Source organism: Triplophysa dalaica, chromosome 18, assembly GCF_015846415.1.
Source record: "Triplophysa dalaica isolate WHDGS20190420 chromosome 18, ASM1584641v1, whole genome shotgun sequence".
NCBI classification, from domain to species: domain Eukaryota; kingdom Metazoa; phylum Chordata; class Actinopteri; order Cypriniformes; family Nemacheilidae; genus Triplophysa; species Triplophysa dalaica.
The window spans coordinates 5,061,768-5,076,590 of record NC_079559.1 but is presented as its reverse complement, the minus strand read 5'-3'; the positions used below and the strand labels follow the sequence as shown (position 1 = coordinate 5,076,590).

The following is a 14,823-nucleotide window of genomic DNA, read 5'->3' as shown; positions in this document are numbered from 1 at the left end:
GTGCACGATTCTGTTCGTACTGTGCCTCGCATAATTATTTCATCTGTTTTGTTGGGTTCATGGTCAAACGCATATGGCGTGCAAGCTGTCTTGTTCATTTAAACCAACTGCAGGCAGTTTTAAAAAACTCATTCTCTGCTTCTTGGTTCGTAAGGGGCTTTGAGCTCAGCAGGTGCGCGAGTGAATGTAAGGTTTGTTCCGTCCTTTGTGCATTGCAATACAGGTAATTTAAATTGAGTCTTGGACCTGAAAATTCCAGTAATTAGGTCATAAGAAACATTAGCAAGGAAAACGTTCCTTCTTTTAAGGGACTTGTTCAAATGAGACTGCACGTCACACACGGGTACGGAACAAAGATGTTGCTGCACAAGTCCGGGCAAAGGGCAACATTGTGGGGTACGTCATAAACCAGGCAGGTGTGACAATTGGCTACATGCAGACAGACTAATTAGCCAATCACTCTTCCTCAACAGTCTGACTGCGCATGCAGCCAGGTCTGCAGGGACACCCGGTGAGCATGAAGAAGGCTGTTTAACCCCTCCGCTCCATTTGGGAGGCTATGAAATCCATCATGTTTCTGAGGTACTGCACAGACAAGAAAGCAGGGCGGTGCTTGCAGCACCAGAGGGCTTGAGCAGTTGTTTTTTGGTGGCATTTCAAGACTTATTATTTTGCACTGTTCCAGCTGGAAAAACAATCTTTGAGCTTACACATATTTGTTAGTCTTATTTTAAGGACTTGGGTTTTCTAAATAAAGGTATTTTTGAATTTCTTTTCTGGGGGCTTGGTGGTTAAAGGGGAATATTTTGATATCTGTTTGATGTCTTGATCCCAGTTTAATGCAAGGAAAAACGTTGAAAAGGATTGTTTACCCAAAAATGAAAGTTCAGTTTCTTACCTAATAGCTTCATGTCTTTGTAAACCTATATGACATTCTTTCTGCAAAACACAAAAGAAGATAATTTAAAGAACGTTGTTAACGTTGTTGTAACGTTGTTACATTCACCCAAGTTGACTTCAATTGTATGGACACAAAACCACCGAGACATTTCTTAAAGTATCTTCTTTTGTGTTCTGCAGAAGAGTCATATACAGGTTTTGAACAACATTGTGGTGAATACATTTTCAGGTAAACTATCCCTTTAAAATCCCTGTGAACTGGAAGTTGCGATCGTTTTTACTGTCTGCATTTTGACGCATTTCCAAGTGAAATTAAATTTCTCATGAGAAAAATAGTGGACGTGGCTTTCGTCTTTCGGTGATTTGAGTGGATGTATTAAAACAGCCGCTGCATTTTGAAATGGACCTGGCAGCAAGACGTCTAGAATACTTCCTTTGAGGTGGATAGTCATTACAGGAAGAAAGTGCAATTTTAGATTATTTAAAGATTACAAGGGGAACACATTTTTTTAGATCGAATGTTTACAAAAACGCTGCAATATTTCTAGAAAAAATTGCCATTGTAATTTTTTATTTCACTGTGAATTTAATATTGCTTTTTAATTTTGAACCATCTGTGTATGTTTGGTAGTGGGTCTTCCTGTTTTTCTTGCAATTACAGACAGGGGAGTAATAGGAAAATCTGTTTGGAAGCAGTTTTGTTTAGTGCCTCTAGTGTGGCATCCCTATAAATCTAGACGTTTTCCTCCAGGGCCACTAAAAAGTGAGAGTTGAACCAGCAAGCAAGAGTTTCTGGAGTTACGATCCTATTTTGCCAACTCCATGCCTTGAGCGAGCTACTTGGCCCAGAATTGCTTCAGGGGGACTTAAGCTGAATGTTGCTTTTGCTAAATGTTTACATACAAAATCACGAGCAGATCTTTGGTGTCACCAGAGAGAGAACAGTGTTAGGTTAAGTAGAGGAGTGAGATAGAAAAGTGATGGATGATGGAAACTGTTAGCCTGCATGCAAACAAAACCCTACACTGTGTCTTTTGTCAGTTACAATGGCATCACAAAGAAAATTATCCGGAAAAGCTGGGTTTGTTATGCGCTCAAATTTAATGTCATTTAATGTTAATGACCAGTAATAATGAATGTTAAAGGGGTTTTGGCATACTTTGTTACCTTAAACAAAATTCGAGGCATTCAATCTATATTTTCTTCTGCTGGGTGGAAATTTTTTTTTTGCAGTGAAATACTGTTATTATTACACAAGTGTCACAGGTCCAGTACTAGACTGCCTCGACTGGTTGGCAATCACATATTCTGCTTGGGCAGATATATAATCATAGCTATTGCATTCATAATTGTACATTTTTCTGTGATTCAATTAATAAATTATTATAAAAAGATAATACAAATAAGTATTTTGTATGTATTTAATAATTTGTATTTCATTTTTCATAATTTGAATTGTCAGCTGGATATTTTTGGAGGGACCTAAGAAGTGTCCCCCTTAAAACGCTCCCTAATGCTCCCTAAAGTTTAATAGGTATAGTATAGTTTGGGAATAGCTTTCCTGTAGCTCAGTGGTAAGAGCATGGCGCTAACAACGCCAAGGTTGTGGGTTCGATCCCTGGGTATTGCACATACTTGGAAACAAATGGATGATCCAATGTAAGTCGCGAGCGTCTGCCAAATGCATAAATGTAAGTGTAAATGAACAAGGCATATTAACACAGTGGAGACTCGTGGGACTGTTTAAGCCATTGGATTTTAACTCAGATGTTAGTATTTTGGAAAATCCAGAGGATACTACAGGCTGTAATGGTAAAAAAAGTAAACTGGACGTATATAATTTGCCATATGTAATATTTCTCAATTATTTCTCAAAATATTGTAATTTTAGCACGCTGAGAACTACAGCATGTTAATACTGCTTTTCCCAGATAGATTGATAGATGGATGGTGAGATACCTATTAATTGATGGATGGAGTTTCTTTAAGCATAATAATCAGATTATGTATTTGTTCTCTATTTTTTTAAATCTATTTTATTGTTTTAACTCACATAGAACTATGCATATAAAGAAAATATAAAGCCATTATAAAGGTGTGAGAAAAGACTAAACTTTTCATTCCTCCTTTTTCCAATATTTGGTAATCTGCTGCCCTCGAGTGGTCGGGAAATAGTATTGCATGTGGAATATATTTTACAGAGGAATCTGTGTTGTTTTTCCGATTTATATGTGGTTTCATAAATTAGCATTTTGTCGGTTTCATAAACCGTATTTACAAACAAGATTTTTTGTATCTGAAGAATGTCAGTGGTGTTTGCATGTGCACAAAGTGACATCCCATATGTATTTCAGGTGGTTGCTAGGGTGTTGCTATAATGTTGCTAGACAGTATTTTTCAGCACACTGCTGTGTAGTCGCTCAGATTTCGGTTGTTGCTTGATGAAGCAATCCCCAATTATTTGTTTTGTAGTTCAGCTTGAGTTTATGTGATATTTCTATATGGGCTGTCTATGTTATCATCTTCCATTATCTGGAGGATAAGTTACAAAATGTAATACAACATTAGGTTTAAGATTTTAGACCCCGAACCCCAAATATGAGCAGTGCTAACTGCCATTCGTGCCTTAGCTAGCACCAGTAATCAGTTTAATGCACAAGCTGATCAGATTTTGACCACATCAACATCGTGTAACGCAGATTGGTGCGTAAATGAACTCGTACTTGCCGCACACGACAAGACATTAGGTGTAGTCCACATAGAAGTACATTAGCAGGCCGAAGCCGTTTCTCTTCACCGCAGATTAAATTAGCTGTAAGTGGGAATATAGTGTCGGTGGCATCCAGTTGTTTGCGAGATGATGTTCTTGATGTGCGTCAGTTCCTGTCTGTATGATTAGGGGCACAGACTCAGGGCATAAAAGCTTTTTAAAAATGCCACGGTTAATAAAAGTGCGATCAGGAGAATTCCACGAAACAGGTTTGTGGGATTGCGCACGCTTAGACACACACACATTCAGTTACACACCGACTCAGGGCCGTCTTTATTACGCTTTGTTGAAAGCTGATTGAGCTTACTGGTTTCAGAATCTACCTGCTTCTTGTTTACCCACCCACCCCTCTCCCTCTCTCCCTCTCTCTCTCTCTCACCCCACTTTCCTCCACCTCCCAGATCTCTCCTCGGTCTCATTCATCCTCACAGTCAAACTGACCCAGGAAGGCTTGCTCATCTGCGGTCGCTCTCTAGCTTCTATTCTGCTCTCAAAGCCCCTCTCGTGACGCTGCGATGAGTTTGCCAGCAAACTCAGAACTTTGTTCTTTGGAGAGGATCGCGCGTTACCGCAGCGCCTGCATCAACGGCTCGCCATACGCCATCAACAAACCCATTGACATCAAACCCAAGAGGAAATGGTAAAGCTTTACGAACGTGATGTGCGGTGACACGTCAGGTTTTTCTGCTGAGTGAATTAAATTTGGGATTGGAGTGTGTCTGGTTTGATGTGACTTTGTGTTTTGTTTTTTATTGGATTGCATGCTCTTTATATTTGCACATCTTGCAAAAATACAGATACTACTGAATCTATATTCCTGCTGGCACAAGATGTTATCCACAGTGTGATTTCTTCATTGGCGGGTATCACTATTCTCAGTGCTTATATTTAAGGTTTAAGTTTTGAATGGTCAACACTGCATATCAACAGGTTGGTTCACATATGATTTGAATGCTTATGGTTTATACACACACTTCATCTTTCTCCTTGACATTAAAAAATAAGGAATTCGAATTGAAAGCAAGCATGCATATAAATGTCTGATGTTGTCTGGGCTCTTGGTTAATCATAGACTGTTTTATAGATAACCTGCTTCAGAACGGCGGTTATGAACCCATTGATTTCCTTAAAGATCCTTTAATGCTTTCTGTCCCTGATAAACCTTTTTATCTGCAGCTTGGTTAGATAAATGGCAATAAATAGCCTGAATTGAGTGGCGATCATGATTCTATCCCAGATGTCAGATATAATGGAAAATGGCATACTTTTGTGTTAATTTAATAAAGAGTTTAGATTCTTTAACGTGGCATTGTTTAAAAGCGATGCTAGAATAATATGCCCCCAATTTGTTATTTGCACGATTCGCCAAGGAGCAGGTGTGAGTCAATAGCTACAGTCCACACTGAAAGAAAGCAGGGTGTGTGAGAGAAAATAGATCGGTGTGTATGGCTGCTTAAGACAAATGCTCGGCAACCGAGGGTCGCTATCAGATACGTGACCCGTGCTAATACCAATAAAGCACACGTACGATGTCAAAGACACTAACTGTGTGTGGGTGATTGTGTAATAAAGTGCAGACTTAAATAGGACAGAAAGATAACACTTAGTTGTTGTCTAGATTAATACATAGGATAGATAAATGTATAGATTCACAAACAGGAGATGCGAGGACAATCTTGTTTATATCTATCACAGATCTGTCTTTTCTGCATCTTCATCTCTCAACAGCTCTGTAAAGATACAGCTGCATTTGTATGTTTATGTGTCTTATTTCTTCTACGTAAATGCTGAGTGGGAACTTACCAGATCTAAAATATTCAACACATTTAAAATAGCTTTTGATTTATTTTTGTTTTATCAGGAATGGTTGTAGGGAAGTGGGAGTGTGAAATGGAAGTGAATCTGTGTTTTGGGACGGATGCTTTCCATCTGTTATATTGAATATTACTGGACAGTTGCCTGCAAATGTCTCTATAGGTTATATACAGTGTTGGGTAATTTACTCTAGTCATTGATTACTACTTAATAATTGCATATTCAATAGTGTCGTTAGATTACTGTACAAATTACTCTCTTCAAAATGTATTTAATAACTTATTACTAATTACTTTCTATATCCAATATCAGCCTTGATTAGAATTGATTCAAGGATAGACATGAAATGGCTTATTTAATAAATTCAAAAAAATAATAGATAACTACATTAATTAACTACAATTATTCTTAAAGACAGTTAATTACTTTCTATTGGCTTGTCTGTGGAGGAGATGTATAACGTCTATCTCCTGCGCTGCTCCATAGCGCCCCCCATTACAGTTAGTCTTATTAATTGACCAAAGTATACAAATGTGAGAAGGAAACATTAAAGCATACATTTTAAAGTTGGATTTATAATTTGGATGTCGTTTCCACTATTGAATGTATAACACAGTATTTGGGTCAATTACATCAGAAGTAAATGTAATTAAATAACAGAAAAATAACCTTACTTTTCAAAGGAAAAGTAAATAAATTACAGTAACTAATTACTTAGTTACTAGTTACACCCAACACTGGTTATATACTGTACTTACCAAACATTATTCAGACACCAGATGTCATTTTTTATATTTTTTTAATAGTGGGTGCAGGACGCTGTAGTTAATTTATGTAAGTGAGAATAGCTAAATAAAGTAAACTGTGACAAATTATTCCCAAAAAGTACTACCAGTAAAGTTGATAGAAAATCATGCATAAACTTTGACCGAACAATGTTTTGCTTAATTGTTTTTTTCTAGCCTGAAGTCTCCTAATCTAATTATGAGATTATGAGCATCAAAGTTTGATCTCAAGCATTAGTTTTTACTATGATTTTAATCTTTGACATTGCATTGCTCTGTCAATATAAAATATATAAAGATGATATTTTCACAGAATGTTCTTTACATTATATAGGATGCATAGATTTTAGAATACAGTAAATCACAAAAAACGACTAGCTGGGTTTTCATAGAGTACATTATAATATACTTAAATAGGAAATTTGTACCATAATGTAAAACTGATTGCAGTGTTATTTTATTTTATATAGAGATGAACTCATGTCATGACTTTGGCTTTAAGGTGACGTGTAAGGTTACAGTAGTTCCTGGCAGAGTGAAAACCTTGTTTACAGGTCTTTAATGGATTTAAGACGTCCTCTCGGTTCACACTTGACCATAGATGACTTGACTGATGTACTTATGTCATGCAATACACTATAGACAATAGGCATCATTTACTATGCTATGTCTCGTTGGACCAAAAATATCACTAACGCAATCTACCCAGAGTACCCTTTATTTTTTAGTTCTCCTAAAGCACCAACTGGCAACAATCCACCATATTTCTTCCTAAACACATTGTTTTCGAATCACCATATCACCAAATCACCCCATGTCATATTTGTAGGACTTTTAATTCTTGTTTTATTTTTGTACGCTAAATGTGCTGCTTCATTGAATATTTGCTGTAAAGAATCACTATAAAAAGTTTTTAACAAATGAATGTATCCACTTGAAATTTCATTTCGGACAGTTTGCATACGGTGTCTTTGCGTTGACATAGATTACACGTACAGTTCAACAGACAGTACAAATGTAACGGTGGGTAGTGCAAGCATGCCAGACAGGTTTATAGGATGGATTATAGGATGATGTCAGAGTGATGTGGAGCTGCTTATGGACGGTCTGTTTCTTCAGTAGACTATGGCTGGTGAATCTCTAGGTGCATCTCCGGTTGCTCTTTCTCTCTTTCTTGGCACTTTTGCTTGGACTGGCCGCCAGCTTGATATGAGCTCATCCAAAGGCAAGAAAAGAAAACGGTGGTTCAAGTCACGCAGGTACATGCTGTACGGGCAACATGCACTTAGTCTTACTCACACAGACTTGCAATGCATGGACAGATACCTTTTTTAAATCTGTCCGTATGATGTTTTGTATGTCTAGTGTTATGAGTTTTGTTTTCAATAGTTGTTTTACTTTTTATCAGTAGTTGAAAAGCCATTTAATATAATAGGTAATAGATTTTACAAACAAGTGGCATATAAGTGCCTTTTTATGACAACATATATTTTTGTTCGTTTTGTAAAAACAGTTGAAATGAGTAGATTAGTTTTTGCCATAAAATGAGGGAATGACAACTTGCCCGTCTCTCCCAATTCTAAATGAGAAGTTGACAGATATGCAAATGTGTCCTATGATGTGATGGCAAAAAACACTACCAATGAAGATAAATCTCTCTTGTGCTATTTTATATGATAAATATAAATAAAATAACAATGTTACTTTAACAGTTTGTTTTCTAAATTTTGCTACGTCACAGCATAGGGCACATGTATGGATGTATTCGTCAGCTACCAAATAATTTATCATTCATTTTTACACCTTCTGATTGACTTGGTTCCACATTAGATTGTGTTGATTTTGTTTCCTAGTATCTGCTTTTATCTCTCATGAACACAGGGGGGCAATAATGGGTAGAAACTTATCTTGTGAATATTTACTGTCCATGTTTGCCAACCCAAACACAGGTAGCAACAAACTTTCTTCTTTTTCATATTTTTGAACTTGATATTTAGGCTCATTTCTCTTCTACTATCATAATTGTAATAATCGACATCTGACAATCTCCATAATGACATAATCAATCCAATCAAATATTTATTGACATCATCAAATGGGCGGGGCTGCAAATGAAACTATTTGCTTTCACGATGCCACTGAAATGCCTCCCTGTCATTGGTTGACGCAGGTGCTCTCGACTTTCACTTAAACACTTCTGAGGGCCCTTGATGTTGGATAATGAGTGAGCTGTTAGTGACTTGCTTTATACAAAATAACAATTACATTTGAGTTTCAAAAGAGATCCGAACAACAGGCCACCACACGCGTTTCACTATGAACTTAAAACCTGAGCTGCTTTTCAGGTGGAGGTGTAAAGTTCCCCTTACCATTCAGTCCTTAAAACACAAGGAGTTCCCGATATTACTACAAGAGTTCGCCCAACAAACCCTGCAGCCAGCCGGGAAGAGAGGGAGGAGGGCAATCTACAAAGGGTGGGAGGTTCAGGAGAAAGAGAGAGACCGAAACCCTGTGACGCGCGTCCCGGAGTCCCGTGGCAGTGGGGTCCCCTGGTCGGTCCAGCAAACAGAAGCAGTGTTATCTGACCGAGACATGCCCGCGCTCGCAGACGCACGTGAGGACTGAACACAGACGCGCACGGCCGGGATTAGCTGTAGCTGCTAACCGAGGGAACTCCGCGTTCAGAATGAGTATTATCATGAAGCCGCGGTCCCGCTCCACCAGTTCACTAAAGAACACAGACTGGTAAAGGAGAACTTTTCTCTGTCTCCATTCGTCTGCCTTACCAATTGCTTCTTTCCCCCTCAGACAAACGGGTTCTTTTAACATCTTGTGCAACTTCTGCTATCTTTACATTTTAAAACCGAATTGATCAACACATCCTCCTGCATTCCTGCCCGTGTCGGGACTTCTATGGCTTTTTATTCTCTCTCTCTCCCTTTGGAGATGATTCTGTTCCTTATGGGCTACCATAGACGTGTAAAAGATTGTTTATGCGTTACGGTATGTCTCATAAATAAATCCAGAGTGACATTAAGTGTGTTTTTTGTGTAAAGGATAATGTACAGGCAGCTGATTGTTATCGCAGAAATAAGCCCCGACTGTTTGAGCAGATCTTGTAACGCACTGAAGGGGCTTATTTCGTGACAACAAACGGCCGCTTGTACATTATAATGCCGATTACACGGCAACTTGCCACATGAGAAAATAAACTGGACATTCAATGTGAATTTGATATATTTTATGAGCTCATTTTTACCGAATGCAGAGAAAAAGCTTTTAAGTTTTAAGTTGAAACGACGTTCAAATGTCACGAACGGGCAATTTTTTTATCCTTTGTAAATATAATGTCATGTATGTTTGTTAAAGACATATTTATATTTATATTGATCTTGCAAAACGATTTGCCGCATCTGGGTTACCGTGTGTTATTAGTTTTGAAAGGTTGTTATCTGGGAATAACGAAGCCGCAAATGTTGCGACTGGCCAATCAGAATCCAGCATTCCAATTTGCCGTGTAATAATAATCCACATAAGCATGTGTGCATACTTTACTGCAGTGTGGCATGTTGTATTCTGGGTTAAACTATTTTATTAAGTATTTTTCTCGTTCTTTTATAACTATCATGAATTTACGTAAATTGAGGGAGTGCTTTGAACTTGAATACATTATTTTGTCACACCCAAGGGCTATTCAAAAATTTGAGTGTCATAAGGAACGCCTGACTTGTGAAATGGATTGTCATCTTTACATGTGGATGTAAAACGCTGGATTGCAGTGCAGTGAAAGCTGTGCCTAAGGCAGATACCTCACCCTTTCTGTCTTGTCCTGTCTTGTTCTCTGTTTGTTTGCTCTTATTGTAAACATCTTTGTGATGAATTTAGAAAACAGATTTTATGAGTTTATAGAAATGCTCCGCGCTTGAATCTTGGAGCTGTAAACATTTGCCGTGACCCGGTCTGCTTTGTGATGCAGTTTGACGATACACTGAATAACTTTGTTGCATAATTTCCATGTTTTCGTGTGGGAAAATGTAAAGAAGGGCAGAAAAAATGCTTTTGAATGACACTTCTCCGCTAAGCCTTGGTTTAAGATGCTTTATGTTTGTGTACATCGCTGTGTCGAATTGAAAAAAGGTCAAGAGGTCAGGAAGAAGGAAATCTCACTGACATCTTAATGATGTCATCACTGTGTCGACTAACGTGCCCAGGTCTGCATGCGCTTACTCGGGGTCATATGTTGACCCTATTGTCTGCAGTTTCTGTTTGTTTTGCCTTATTGTTATGCGCAACAATGACTCGTGGTGCATGTCACACTCGAATCATTAAGTAGCATTCACTGACTCATATCCTGTCATTCATGCTAAACGCATAGTTGTTCATACACCCACCCGTAATGACAGAGAGTATTATCATCAGCTGAATTGAATTATTGTATATAAACGAGTACACAAATACGTCAACGGTACAATGTGATCTTCGTTGTGTGTTAATTATTTGTTATGTCTTAGACCCTTATGTTATTGAAACCTCTTTCCATTCCTGTTGTTAAATCTGTGACATCGCATCTACATTTCAGCACCTTATCAGATAAATAAATTAATGACAATACAATTGTATATGTAAATGCTTATATGTGGCCAATGACAATATTGACATTTCTTTTAAATGCGTGTTTAGGCAAACGCTTATTAATCTAATTCCTGATAGCAATTTACTGTAAACACTGTTGCTAAATACGGTTGTCACTCACTTAACACACCCCTGAAAAATTCATTTTCATGATATAAGCCATGATTTAAGTGACCGCAGAAAACAAAACATTGCTAGCCTTTAAGAGATTAGAAGTGACATCTGTATTTTATTTACACCAGCTACTGTGTAATGTGTAGTGTTTTTACTCCTTACAGGGATTATTTTCCCCAAAATTGAAACTTGGTCATGATTTATTCGCCCTCATGTCATTACAACCTGTTTGACTTCTTTGTGTGGGACACAAAAGAAGATATTTTGAGAAATGTCTGAGTTGTCTTGTGTCCAGTGTTGTTTGGTTATCAAAATGACATGAAGGTAAGTCATTTTTAATATCTTTGCAAACTGTCCTTCCTTGTGTGTAAATTTGAATTCTGTAGCAATGTTTTTGTGCTGTACATATTTTCAACACTGTAAATGTGGATAAGTTGCCAATACTCAATTTTTTTAATTTAAGAGGTTCTCGGTTTAAGTTAGCTGAAGTTGCCAATTTTGCTCAGTTTTTAATTTAAATTTCTTAGTAAGTGTGACTTAAATGTTTTATTCATCATTCTCATGAAATTAAGTAAACTGAACTGAACTGAACTAAACTCTACTCAAACTCAATTTTCTCAGTTTCTTTAGTTTACCCTTAGTCATAGTATGCATAGATGAAATTCCTTGACTTATGCAACCCAAAATGAGCAAGAAGAGACAGATCTTAGTAGTACTGGCATGCGCACAGTCTTTACTCACTGGTGACATAACACATGTTATAGGAAGGGATGTGCGAGACTAATGGACTCGTTTAAACGGTACAGCTCCTAGTAGTCGACACTGAAAACGACAGTTGATTACACAAAAAAAATACACAAAATGTTATAATTTAAATGACTTTCATTTTAATGTTGTATTTAACAACAATAAATTACATACTAAAACAATATGTTTTAAATAATAATTATTAATAGTCTTTAAAAGTGTATCAGGAGCGAAATGTTTTAATTTTAAGGAAGATCTGCATGCATTTCCCATTGTGCCAATTGCAGCATGCTCAGAAATGACCACTTGAAATATGAGTTATGGGGGAGTTTTGAAGGAGTCTGTGGGAATTTGGTCATTACTTAAGAAACACCTGTATTCCTTGGCGTTTATTTCGAGCTGAGACAATGTGATGTTTTTTACTGTATTTGTGAGTTTTTTTCTGGACCAACCATGGTTTTTGGTCAACCGTGATTGTTTTTTAAATGTGCTATATAAATTAAATTGAAATTAAATTAAATCGAAGCAGAATGCTCGCATTTCCTCTCTGAGAACATGTAAAATAATATTAAAATCATAATCACAAGCTGACTCGAGTGTTTAGCCTATGTATGTTCTATAAATTAGCTAATATGGGCAGTGTGCTTTATTAGGGGCTTTTTCATTCGCTCTGCGTGAGATCAAATGCGTTCTGTAGCTTGTTCTGTGCTTTTTGTCGATTGCTTTTTTGCGCACCAGAAAATGCAGAAATATTTTTGATTACAACATACAATAAGGAAAGTGGAACACATATGCCTGTTTTAGCTTATTAAATATAGGATATGAACAGTTTGATTAATAGCCAACATTCTTCAGTTTTACAAATGTGTTGCATATGCCCTACGCAAAGTTTTTGGACCGCCTTCTGGGCCATTCTTAGTTTTAGACAAGAAGACTAGACGGTTTCAAAACTTTCTTTTAAACGACGGTCAAATTAGTCGTAGAGCACATCCATAGTTATAGGTTACATGTAGCCTCCCACACTCTAAGCACCACTGTTCTAAACAATGGTAACCAGAAAACTGAAAAGTCTTTAACTTCACTTATAAACAAGTAAAATAATCATATATTAAAATGTACTTTCCTACTTTCATTTGGGTTAACAGTGAATAATTTCTTCTGTTAAGAAGCTTATTTAATACATTTACTACATTGCATGAGTTATTCCTGCGTCCTTTTTTTGTATATTTGAAGCAAAATCCTTTTTTTATGTCATGATTGACAGGAATATTCTGTAAATAGTTGCAGTATTTTGGTGCCGCTTCATTTGATCACCAGAGGTACCATAATGTCTCTTTTTAGTATTGCCTTTCCATTGGGTTGCAAAGTGCGAGTTTCCACTTTCTGAATAACCCAGGGTCATGCTCTTGTACTCTTTCGTTCCGCTGTTATCCTCTAATGGATCATTCGGTATTAAAAATGTCCTACTGTATGTGGACTGATGGTCACGTACAACGTTGTTTGCTTGGTGAACGCGACTGTATATACTGTTTGTCCCATTGCAGTTTTTTACTAAAAAGATATTTTCATTTAGAATTTGGGAGAAATATTGTCACTTGTTCACAGATGAAAACAAAAGTTATCATTTTACTAAAACATGTAACAGTAAAAGTGAAAATAATTTTGGAGTGGTCTCTTAATTTTTTCAGAGCTGTTTTAATTTGTAAATATTTTGAAAGTGTATATTAAAATGCATTGTCCTAAATATGCAGAACATTTCATCAAGTACTCTGTAAGCAATTTATGCTCACTATATACTCAGTTAGAAAAATATACAGCATTTTAAATGACTGTACTACCTTTATGGAACCACTATATATGGGTAGTTGACCGTCTAATGTGCAAATTTGTCTAATGGTGTGACAGCAAAAATTTACCAAAAGAAACTAACCAAAGATAATAAAACTAAAGATAAGAGAGATAAATGCTCGTTTATATAAATGCATTTTAAATATTTTAAAATATAAATTAACACAAAGTTATATTAAGGTTTTGTTTGTTTTCATTCATGTTGTTATTCGTGAACTAGACTGAAGGACATCCAGCTTACATTAGAGCTCCAGCATTAAAGAGGATTTGCTTGTCTTATTTCTGGTTCTGTGTGTTAAGTATTGTTCAAGTTTAATTAGACGTTCTGTGAAAACTCCTGGTAAGCCCGGTCGGCGTTACAGTTGTGCTAATTGGAGGAGATTAGTTCAGTACCAAAACAGAGGTTATTTGGGGGACAGCCGGTCTAAAATAAAGTGGTTTAAACTACACGGCCAGAGGGATTGGGCAGGGCAGTTTCGTCCACAACAAAAGAGCGAACCAGTTGGACGTCTGATGGCATAGATAGGATTGCACTGATTACTGTTTATTATCCCTTTTTGATTTCGATGGCTAGCCTTTGGGAGAGGGAGGGGGACATTTTTAGTCCAATGGGTAAACATTGAGTTTATCAGAGTCCCTGTAATCAGTCTTGTAGTATTTTATACATATCAAGGAAGTTGTTGTCTTATATGAGCATGCACAATTTACTGTAACTTTGTGATGTGCAAATAGAATGTGCTTAAAGTTTGTTAATTGTTGCTGGGGGTGTGTATTCGTATCATGTGGAGAGATCTGAAATGTAAGCTTTGAAAAAGCAGGATGCCATTACGTGCTGATGATGTTTAATGCAGTAATGTGTGTAGCATCATACAACATGACGTCTGAAGATCTTTGAGAATATGTCTCATTCCACTACAAAGATAACCAGGGATTAAAATGTACAGTCATATATGTACAGTATATGGTTGTTTATTCTAGATTGCACGTTGCCGTTTCACATTTCAACTGCAAGAGCCTTTTAAAATGACATGGATTTTGATTGGCAGTCAATTATTTTGTTCATCCTTCTGAAAGTGATCCCAACAATATCATTCCTTTGTATTTTTATCATTATAGTTGTGGCATTCTCTTACATTAAGATGGTTTTAAAAATCTATATTTATTGTTATGGGTGTAAAAGGGCCTTAACCTTTTTGTTAGTAACTGTTTCAA

General features: G+C 36.8%; 1 protein-coding gene across 5 annotated transcripts in view; it reads left to right on the top strand.

Moving 5' to 3' along the window:
- Nucleotides 1-14,823, top strand: part of LOC130407156 (cAMP-specific 3',5'-cyclic phosphodiesterase 4D-like) — a 101,261-nt gene that overhangs the window by 66,437 nt on the left and 20,001 nt on the right. The window contains exon 1 of one of the 5 annotated variants that reach the window (XM_056729858.1): nucleotides 8,509-9,015. The exons of the other annotated variants lie outside the window; for them this stretch is intronic. Coding sequence (XP_056585836.1) covers nucleotides 8,957-9,015 — 59 coding nt within the window. The 5' untranslated portion in view covers nucleotides 8,509-8,956. Of the gene's footprint in view, nucleotides 1-8,508; nucleotides 9,016-14,823 lie in introns of those variants that run through there. 5 annotated transcript variants of the gene reach the window in all.